Source organism: Alosa alosa, chromosome 13 (assembly GCF_017589495.1).
Source record: "Alosa alosa isolate M-15738 ecotype Scorff River chromosome 13, AALO_Geno_1.1, whole genome shotgun sequence".
Classification (NCBI taxonomy): Eukaryota; Metazoa; Chordata; class Actinopteri; order Clupeiformes; family Clupeidae; genus Alosa; species Alosa alosa.
In genome coordinates, this window is record NC_063201.1 from 7,808,696 (window position 1) to 7,820,115 (window position 11,420).

At 39.4% G+C, this 11,420-nt stretch overlaps 1 protein-coding gene across 1 annotated transcript in view; it reads right to left on the reverse strand.

Moving 5' to 3' along the window:
- LOC125305730 (CUB and sushi domain-containing protein 3-like) overlaps positions 1-3,702 on the reverse strand; it is a gene marked incomplete at its 5' end in the record, with an annotated part of 171,404 nt that extends 167,702 nt beyond the window's left edge. Inside the window, 1 exon segment of the mRNA XM_048260650.1 lies at positions 3,508-3,702. Within this exon segment, the coding sequence (XP_048116607.1) occupies positions 3,508-3,702 (195 nt within the window).
- Positions 3,703-11,420: the final 7,718 nt, after the last annotated feature.

An 11,420-nucleotide genomic window follows, 5' to 3' on the forward strand; every position in this document is an offset into this window, starting at 1 on the left:
TCAAAGGTATAAAATGCAGTGTCTGTGGTGTGTGGATTGCACAGGTTCTCACCTAAGCACAATCCAATGTTAACAGATCAGTCACTTGACAACCCTCACGCAGGAGTTTGATTTAACATGATTCAGGTCCTCTATTCTTAACATCAGCTATAGGTCTCTATTGTTTTGTAAGAAAAATGTCTTACCTGATATAAGCCATGACTGGGCAGGCTAAGAGCTTCTCTGGCTTGATGAAGCAGACAGAATTTGGCACAGGCTCTACGAGACTGCAGCCCTATGGCCTAAATTGGGGTAAGCTTAAAAAATGAACCTTTGAAATGATAATGACCTTGTCACTGTATATAACATTTTTACGGTTGATTTCAACATTCATGGTTGGATCAACATTGCTCAGAGACAAACAGTTACTCCGGAATATGTGTTTGATCTTTTTCTTGGGACGAGGAAGCTAAATGAGCAAGAAGGTAAAGGGAGATAAGATAACTCGACTTTCTTGTGGGGGGAAAATTTCAACTGTCACACTCCACACCACACAAATTCCACTCAACTTTGAATTTGGCTGAGAGAAGTAAAAAGAAAAAAAAACAAGACAAGTTCTCTTAATATTTGATGTTGAAAAGCTTAAAGAACATTCAGTGACCATTATTCACTGGCCGTCAGTGAGCGCTCGCGAAATGCGTGCGACAGAACTACATCACACAGTCGGGCAGACAGACAAATGACAAAAATCCCCCTCCGCTCCACAGAATATACAGACTGTTGACAGCCTGGCCTCTTCCCCCTTCGATATTTCTTTCTCTCTGGTCCCCAAGATACCCAGAGCAGTACAAGAGCCTGGCGGCAGCAGTGGTGGTGGTGGGGGAGGGGGGAGGGGTGTGAGGAACAGGAGGGGGAGGGGGTGGCAGGGGGTGTTGGAGTGTGTTAGATGTGCTCCGACATCAAGAGAATGGGCAGGTTCTCTAAGGGAATGAGATCAAAAGACCATCTGCCCACTCCGAGAGCCCTGCTTCTCTCCCAAAGAACGGGGTGGCCCAAGAAGCCAGTGGAATTAAAGGGAGACGCACAGTGGTATAGGGGTGTGGGCAGGGCAACACAGACACAGATGAAGTATACAGTCCACACACTATGGAATTAAATGGAGACGCACCGTGGTATAGGGGTGTGGGCAGGGCAACACAGACACAGATGAAGTATACAGTCCACACACTATGGAATTAAAGGGAGACGCACCGTGGTATAGGGTTGTGGGCAGGGTAACAGACACAGACACGCTTGCAGTACATACACAGTACACATACTGCAGTGTGGTATAGGGTTGTGGGCAGGGTAACAGACAGAGACAGCCACACACAGACACATGATGAATCGTACACACAGCTCTTGTCTGTAATAGGTTTTTATTTTGGTGATCTAAATGTTTAGTGTCCTCCATTTTGTTTTGTTTGTCCACCGGCTGGCAGCTTAAAATAATAGATTTTTGCATTGGAACCATCTTGTCCTGGTTACCACCTCTGTCGCTCAAAACTCTACCTCACATATTACATACACATGCATAGCATATGTTAACACGTCTGCCTAAAGAACCCAAAAATACAAGTACAGTATGCCTAATTTACAGTACAGCTGTTTGCACGAAAGCGCATTGACACACACACACACACACACACATGCCTACAAATAAACAGCAGACATACAGCCACACAAACACAAAACCACTGAATATGTAGCAAAGATCTTAGAGTGGAGCACACTATAATCTTTGATATACACTGTTTGCCGGAAGGTTCCAAACGAGTCCCAGCCTCTCTCTCCACCTCCCTCCTCCAGATTCTCCCTCTGTCTCTCACAGCACCTCCTCACGTGATCGCGTTTGCATTTTATTACGTTATAGATTGGTGTAACGACATCAAGGTCACGGTCCGCGCCTTGTGTTTGCCATGGTCTGTGGCTACACCTTCAGGGCCATAGATTCCCATCAAAAAGAGCGAATCAATTCGCCCCTGCTTCCGCACTAACCAGGAAAAGGCAGGTGGCGATGGGCCTGTGGTGAAGTATCTTGTAAGACAGATTTACTGTTTGCTTTACAGTGTGTAGTGGCACAGGGCTTTGACTCCTGGCAGTAAAACACCCTATAACAACTTATTCACAGGGATTATGACCAGACCAAGACCAAGACTTCCTTTCTGCATTTTCAGAGGTAGCACTCAGCTGGCAGCCTGTGCCTCTGTTTCAAGATGAATTTTAATCCATTTCCAACACAGCTGCTATCTCTTTCCAACACTAAAGCAGTTGGCAATATTGTCACACTTGTAATACCTTATCGACTTGTATTTCAAAGTGATATGGTACCTAGTTATGATTTGTTCATATTTTTATCTCAGCTGAACATATTGAAATTGAGATAATCCCATCTCCGGTATAAATACTCAAGTATGAAAACACAGCCTCTTGTCCAAAATCATTCGGCATCCACACTGGAATAAATTATATGACACTAATCACTAGGGGAAGCATTATCCATTGACATTCATTTGGGAATTATATTCATAAGCCTCCATAACCACTTTAAAAACATTCAACTCTACCTCAGTACTTGCTTTAAGTAAAACCTCTCTTAAAATGTAATATAGTTTAATGCTCAGGCAAAGCTGCTGTTTTTTTTCTGACAAAGTTATAATTGCTTTTATGAAAGCAATCACACCGCAGTACTTTGGTTAAAGTTAACTGTCCAGCCTCATAGAGAGATTCATCTGACAAAAACAGCCAAACAATTCCCCCTCTATGTAGGGCAAACTGAAGACACGTTTTATATTTAGTTCCCACAAAGGGCTTGCTCACCGCTGGGGATTATTTTATTCTCTGTGGTTCTAAAAAATAAAACTCATATCCAGGCTCCATGGCAAGACAATGAAAATAGTCATTATTCTGAAATGGTGAATTCACACTGAGCTACAGCCCTCTTGGCAAGAGATACTGTCAGCCCTCATCGCTGTGATCTTTATAAGAAAGCTCATGTCTATAAGTAGTGAAATGTGTCCATGACAGTTCCTATCTCTGTAGCATGAAAGAAATAAGAAACTCATAAAGTCAAAGTATACACTTATCCATCACAAGATCACAGCTAGACAAGTCTCTGTAGAAGACAGCAGATAGACAACGTTCATGTTTTTGCAAGAAGATGCATTATTGCAAAAATAGAGGAGAGAAAAGGATAGACTATGTAAACCGCCATAGTCCTTAGAGAAAAAACAATGCTAAATATATACATGCTTTATCTTAAACTGACAAACTTACTAAATGCATGATGTAAGTCATTACTCCTTAATCTGCCAGCATGTGTCTTAATTGTCCCAAACACCATGCATGCTTGCATGTCTACTTAGTATTCCAGTATATCCACACATTTCACCAAACAAGGCTTAATGATTCATGGTGAAAGCAATGGTACCGGCACAAGCAGTGGGTAAACACAGACGCAGACACAGCTGGCCCGGAGTAGACCCTCACCTCTGCAGATGGGCACAGGGAAGTCCCACACTGCCATGGCCGCTGTGTTGGTGATGCAGGTGAGCTGCGAGTGACCGTCCAGGATGTAGCCGGTCACGCAGTGGTAGCGGATCCTGTCGCCCACGTTGAAGCGGGTGCCATTGAGGACGCCTTTGGGTGGCACACCGGGGTTCCCACAAGAACTGCTTTGTAGCTCTGTGAACAGAGAGGAGAAGCGTTACTGCACCACATACACAAGTGTGTGTGCTTATGAATATGTAATCATCGATGTGTAAGTTACTGCACCACATATACAAGTGTGTGTGATAAATTATCACACACACTTGTATTAATGGTACAAGGACTCGATGATGACATACTACTTACATATACTTACATATTCATAATGAATATGTAAGTAGTATGTCATCATCGAGTCCTTGTACCATATATACAAGTGTGTGTGCTTATATGAATATGTAAGTAGTATGTCATCATCGATGTGTAAGTCGCTTTGGATAAAAGCGTTAGCCAAGTAAGTAAGTAAATATCATGTACTTTTTGTGATGTGTGATGTGTGTGTGTGTGTGTGTGTGTGTGTGTTTGGTGTGTGTGTATGTCTGTCTGTCTGTCTGTCTCTTTGTGTGTGTGTGTCTGTGTGTGTGTATGTATAGAGGCTTACAAAACTATGCAACTCCCCTGAGAATCAACATAATTACATAATTTTAGAATCACAAAAGATACTTCAAGACAATTTCCCAATCAGTATTCTTAGGGTTTCAGTTTTGCTATAAGCAAACATTAGAATTCAAAATTCAAACATTAACATTTAAAGCTAAAATTAAAATAAATAAATATAAACGGGCCCCTTGAGCAAGGCACCTAACCCCTCACTACTCCCCGAGCGCCGCTGTTGATGCAGGCAGCTCACTGCACCGGGATTAGTGTGTGCTTCACCTCACTGTGCGTACACTGTGTGCTGTGTGTGTTTCACTAATTCACGGATTGGGTTAAATGCAGAGACCAAATTTCCCTCACGGGATCAAAAGAGTATTTATAAATATAATAAAAATAACCTAGATATTATACTTCTTGCAGTATTCAAATCCCTGCTCATTACAAATCAAATTTAAACCCCTCACAATGTTCACAAATCATATACATCATTTTGTAACCATAATCGCTCATAATTGGGTACTACCACAAATCTCATGCTGGATTTAAAAAATAGCTAAGGTGTGAGTTAACAGATAAAAGAAAACTAAAGAAACCTGGTTATTCAAAATGCCTCAGTTAGGACATGATTTCAAGACAGTACCCAAGCATTTAACTTCTTAACTCTCAAAAAGAATTTCAAGTTTTTGCCTGAAATTGCACTGTGCCTATTTACAAGGGCATTGTTCCCACCTCTTCTGGGGCCTACCATCAAATGTTGGACCTCTATAGAAAACTGAGAACCTCTAGTTTTCGTAGGAAACAGTCAAAATAAATGTATGATGTACAGTACTCACAAAGAGTTACAGAGGCTAGAATATGGTTTTTCTTTCTGCCGGATTACAAGCATCTCTGAACTGACCAGATTTCAGCCCTCTAGGTCTCTTGATATCCCTTAGAAACACATCTGAGCCCTAGCACCAGGTCTTGTGAAGTTGTGTGCAAAAGCAGATCAATATAGAATAAAAATATGAGTGCTTTAGACTATTATTTGCCAAGGTACTGTATGCCCATGCGTTTTGTAAAATGCCTATGGATACTCCCCATAGGACTTTTTGTTATCCAAAATGCATACTGACAATCAAATGCTTACTGCATATGAACCCCTTTGTGTAGAAGCATAATCCTGGTCTCAAATGAAAGGTAACACTTTGAGGTTTCATGCTTGTATTTGGATTATACTTCAGGCGTTCTGATATGGAATGACTACACTAAATATGGAATGATTACAAAAATGTCACTATTTTTGCATTTACTTTGTTGGTTCAATGAGTGTGTATAAGATAGACTATACATCTGTACAACTAATATTGGATAACACAACATGAAGATTAAATTTCTATGGATTTTTGTGAATATTTCAGTACCCAATATGTTGCATCTACTTATTGTGCTGCAGCTACACTGCAGCCAGAAGTCAGGGTAGCACCAAAAGCGGAAGGGGGGGAGGGGGGCATTTTGGATCAAATTTAATTGAGACATAATAAGATTAATCTGAGAATGTAAAGCACTATACAGATTGTACATGAAAAAAGTTGTCATTTTTGGATTCCCAAGAGTCAAAGCTTTGAAATGGTGTATAACATTACTATGCTACATAGCAATATGGTGCATACAATTGATTTAGAATGTTGGGGGGAGGTGGGGGAGGGGGGTAACCGTCCCGCAGGCGGGACACTGAAAGTTATGTGGTTTGTCTAATTGAGCTCAACTGTACCCATATGAATAAAGTGAAAGTTATATCAAGCCAGCCAGACATTATGTAGAAAAAAATAAGCATCTTAGAAAGATATTAACCGGTGAGGGAGGCCATCACTGTCCAAGCATCACCACAATGCAAAAAGTTCAATGGTTGAAATTGGGGTGCAGGTATACTCTATAGAGCTGTCTATAAAACTGGACTCTACTGTTAAGTGGCAAAAACACAGTAGTAGATCCACTTATAGTAGATCCATCTGCTAGAGCATGTTTGCCTTAGATTTGGGGCAGTGGTTTTATGTCCATGAAATTGAGCTAAATAGTTTTCTGGGCAATCCTGTGGCATCAGTCTAACACCATGAGTGTCTCAAAAAACACCACCCCGATCTTGTGCTGTGGGAATATTTCAGAAACTGAGAGACTTTAGATTTTATACAGTATGTATGAATTCATACAGTATGTATGAATGTATGTATGTATCTATTTATGTATGTATGTATGTACAGTATGTATGTATGTGTGTATGTGTGTATAATATACATATACATACACATTACATACATACATACATACATACATACATACATACATACATAGATACATACACATAAACATATATACTTATATACACACATGCATATTATGCATTCATGCGCATGGGAAAGACATTTTTCCCAGTGAAAACGTCATTGTGAACATCATCTCATGAGGAAATAACTGGTGGGAAACTGAGGGAAGTTTGCTAACAAAGTTACTGTGACGGTTAATAACCATATGGTGATATTTTGAAACAAGTCAAGTTCAGTCAGTGTTCACTTCTGCCGTTTCGGCCAGCTAATGTTAGCCGCTAGTAAAAAACAGACTGGAAACTGGAGACAGTGCTGATGGTTAGTTTAGCACACTAGTAGGCGGACAAGCTTAGCAGACATAGACAGACAAGCTTAGCGAAAATACAAACTAAATCATATTGCTTCTTATAAAACAAAATCTTTATATTTATGTTTGTATATGAAGCAGTTTGTACAAATTACCCAAAGTTCTGAGATAATTTCCATAAATTCCCATTAATTCTCTACATTTCCTTTAATTGCATGAAGGTATTCAACTTGGAACATTCCCAAAATTCCCCTACTTACGGTAACTTTCCATGGAAAGTTTCCGGAAATGTACCAGACATTTTCTGCCCCTTTGCAACCCTATACAGTATGCAGTGTACTGCAGGAGGAAATGGAAAACACCATCCAAGGCATATTTCCTTTAATATGCTGGCATATTCTATATGATAGGGTATAAAACTGGCAATAAAAAGCTATGCTGGCACACTGATGCAGTTTGTCTGCTGAGTCAGGTGAGACGGCCTTCAGGTTAATGCCAATTAGCCTTTTTACGAGGTGAGGAGGTCCACCTTTTTAAAGGTGAACTGTCGTAACAGACGTCTTTATGCTGGTCACCACAAACCACAGCAAATGACTGTAAACCATGAACAAAGTCAAACAGAGCAAACAAAACCAAACCAAACAAAAACAATTAAACAGCCAAACACACTCCTGAAGGTGAAACTCTAAAGGGCTCACATCTGTTACCAGAATAGTCTAATGAGGAGAGTCTCACTTCCGTCAGTCTTTTGTCTTCGCTTGGGAAAATAACAGATATGTCTCAGTGACTGGAGCTCTGTGTCACTTATTTGTAGATAGATAGATAGATAGATAGATAGATAGATAGATAGATAGATACTTTATTGATCCCCTAAACTAAACATAATGTAGGCCTATTCTGTGTCACTTTAGTGAGTTTTAAGATTACTGCTTGGTGATCAACATGTGTGGTTAAGCTTCTCCTTTCAAAACTTTTCTCCTTTCTGTAGTTCACACAGTGGCTTGTGTTTTGTTTGTAGCACCATTTCAGGATGATAGCAAAAGGAAAAATAGGGCCATCATAGTCACAAGACCATGTTTAACTCTTATTTTCTTGAATAACTTTAGCTAAATGATTATGTTATATACAAAAGAAATGTAAGAATAAACATTAGTCATCCTCTTGGGCGTGGGAGCTCTATAATTATTATGTTTATCATTATTTGTATGGTGCCAAAGCCAATGACTCAGTAGACAGCACAGTGTCATTAAATGATATATACTGAAAGAGCTCCCTACATAATGTTGCCAATGTACACTTTGTGCATTCTCTTTGGAAGACCGATGCACAAATAGTTTATACAGGAGAATACATTTTCAAATAATTAAAATGGACAAGAAAATTTCAAGTTGTCTCTGAAGGAAGGATGACACACATGTAAATGCATGTGTTCATATGTCTTATGAAACATCTGGCTCCCAATTAATTTCGCTACTGACAAAATCTCAGTCCAATTATTCTAAATGCTTTGAAAAATATAAAGCCATACAGTTTTTAACATACTATCCTTATATATTTTTGAAAGGTTCCTCAAAAACTTATGTTAAGAGACATGTTCTTAATAATCATATTACTTACATGGAGTCATTTATTCAGTGTAATATTAGCTTGGCAGTGGTGGCGGCTGTTTGGCCTAGGTTTAACATACCTAAGTAGGTATTGGTCCAGATAGTCAGCATGGTACCACAGTCAAGTCAAGTCAAGTCACTTTTATTTATATAGCACATTTAAAAACAACAGGAGTTGAGCCAAAGTGCTTTACATGGCAATGAGAGGTTAGGCAAGCAGTTAAAACAAAAAGAAAAGAGGCCCAGGGATACACAGGTCTGACTAAAGAAATGTATAAAAAAGGAAAAGGAAAAACAATATCACACGAGTAAAAATTAAGAAGTAGTACATTACATACATATATATATATATTAAGAGAAATAAATAACTAATATATATATATATATATTAAGAGAAATAAATAACTAAAAGTAAGTGGTAGATAAAAAATGAAATAAAAAGGTAAAAAAAGAGTGAGCCATTTGGGCAGAGGGGAAAAGGGACACACGCAGGACACAGGGGGCGGAATTACAGGTTGTTAAAAGCAAGAGAGAAGAGGTACGTTTTTAAATTAGACTTAAAACTGGCAAGGGTAGTCGAGGACTTAATGTGGGGTGGAAGGGGATTCCATAAGTTTGGGCCAGCAACAGAGAAGGCCCGGTCACCTTTTGTTTTGAGACGTGTGCGGGGGACAGATAAGAGTTGCCTTTGAAGATGACCGGGTCAACCTAGAGGTAGAGTGTGGAGAAAGGATTTCAATAATGTAGGGGGGTGCTAGGCCATTAAGAGCTTTAAAAACAAAAAATAAAATCTTAAAATCAATTCTAAATTTAACAGGAAGCCAGTGTAGCTGGGCCAGGATTGATGTGATGTGCTCTCTCTTTTTAGTACTAGTAAGCAATCTGGCTGCTGCATTCTGGACCATCTGTAATTTATGAATGTTGGATTGGGTCAGCCCTGTGTATAGAATATTGCAATAATCGAGTCTGGAGGTAATAAAAGCATGTATAAGGGTTTCAAGGTCGTTCTGTGATAAAAAGGACTTGAGATTAGCTATGACTCTGAGTTGATAAAAGCCACTACGGACCACACTATTGATTTGTTTATTAAAATTTAGAGAGCTATCCAGCATGACACCAAGATTTCTAACCACGGAGTGCACATTGTTTGAGAGTGGACCAAGAGTATCCAAGATTTAAAGTCATTGAGGCAGCTATGTAGTTTATTTAATAAACATGGGGTCTGAGGAGCCACTGGGAGATAGATTTGGGTATCATCAGTGTAGCAGTGGTATTGGATGCCATATTTATCAAAAATGGAACTGAGGGGCAGCATATATAGAGAGAAGAGGAGGGGGCCAAGGATTGAACCTTGGGGGACCCCACATTTCATAGTAGCAGATGAAGATGAATGATTTCCCAATTTGACAGAAAAAGTCCTATCTTTGAGGTAAAAATTGAACCAGGTTAGTTCAGTGCCCTGCAGACCAACTCTGTGCTCCAGCCTGCGCAGCAAGATATCATGGTCAATGGTATCAAATGCAACACTAAGATCTAATAAAACTAAGATGGCACAGGAACCAGAATCAGTGCAGAGCAGAATGTCATTTCTGTCATTGTAAACTTTCAGTAGGGCGGATTCAGTGCTGTGGATAGCTCTAAAACCAGATTGGGATTTATCTAATAAATTAAAACTGTTTAAATATTCTGTGAGCTGCAGGAAAACGACTTTCTCTAAAATTTTGGAGATAAAAGGCAACACCAGTGGCTAGTGAATTGTTTACTATAGCCAGAATGAAAGGACAGATCATTGAAAGAGAGACTGAAGAGCTGAGAGGGAATGACATCTGAGGGGCAATGAGTGGGCTTCATCCGTGAGACAACCTGAGACAGCTCAGAGGAAGAAACTGGTACAAAGTGCTGGAGATGGCTGCTAATGGGGGATTGAGGCTCTGCAGGGTCAAGAGTAGAACTAAGGATATTGGCTCTTATTAAGTCAATTTTCTGAATAAAATAGGTTAAAAAATTTTCACAAGCTTCAGTGGAGCTTTCAATAGTGTGGGCAGCAGGGTTTAAGATTAAATTAATTGTTTTAAAAAGCACTTTGGGTCTGTGGGTATGCTTATTGATTATCACAGCGTAGTAATCAGCTTTTGACTTTTTAACAGCAAGCAGGGTATCTGCACATTTTCCAAGTACAAATTTAAAGACTTTTAAGACCTTTTCAAGACATCTAAATGGAAAAATTAAGACTATACCACGGCAAAAAAGATACGACTCAAAACTGTTTTATGCAATAGTTTTTTTCTACTAATTTTAACACCCACCCCATTTTGGATGTCTACAGACGTTACCAAATATATTTTGGCAAAAAAAAAATAATTGTGTATTTACCTTCACAGCTATAAATGCCCAATTTTAGGGTCTGGGCTGCTTGCTTTTGAAGCTGGCTGTACATATCTGGTTGTGCTACTGTCTGAGGCTGTTCTTCACCTGTGTCTGTAGTAGCCTAGGCTACTTGCATGTGTACTGGACTGGACTCCCTTCAATTTTTTTTTCAAAGGTAGACTATTTAAATATTTTAATAAGCCTACTAACTTTACTAGGCATCTATTGTCCCATATGCAGCACAGCAAATCAAAGTTAATCCACTTCTTTACATTTTGCATACCAGTTGTATTTAAACCAACTAAAGCTTGACTGAAACATTGTAAAACCATTAACATCTCAAGCACGCACATATTATGAACGCACTTACAGATGCGTTTTTTTATGTAGCCAGTCGCCGACATTAAAAAAAATATGCGGTTATATTCCACAACTTTTGCGAAGTACTAGGAAAGGCTGGCAAGCAAGATGCAGACAGATATTACAGGTAGGCCTATTATAACTTAGACATATATTTACTTAGGCTAGGCCAGCAAAACACGCTAGAGATGCAACAGATCAACTTAATCTGTATTTCCTCTGTCGGTCTAATTGCGCAGCAAATTATCAGGCAGTGACAGAAGCACCAGCGCATAATTTGATCAGCAGTCTTCGGCGTCCATAATTTGTAAA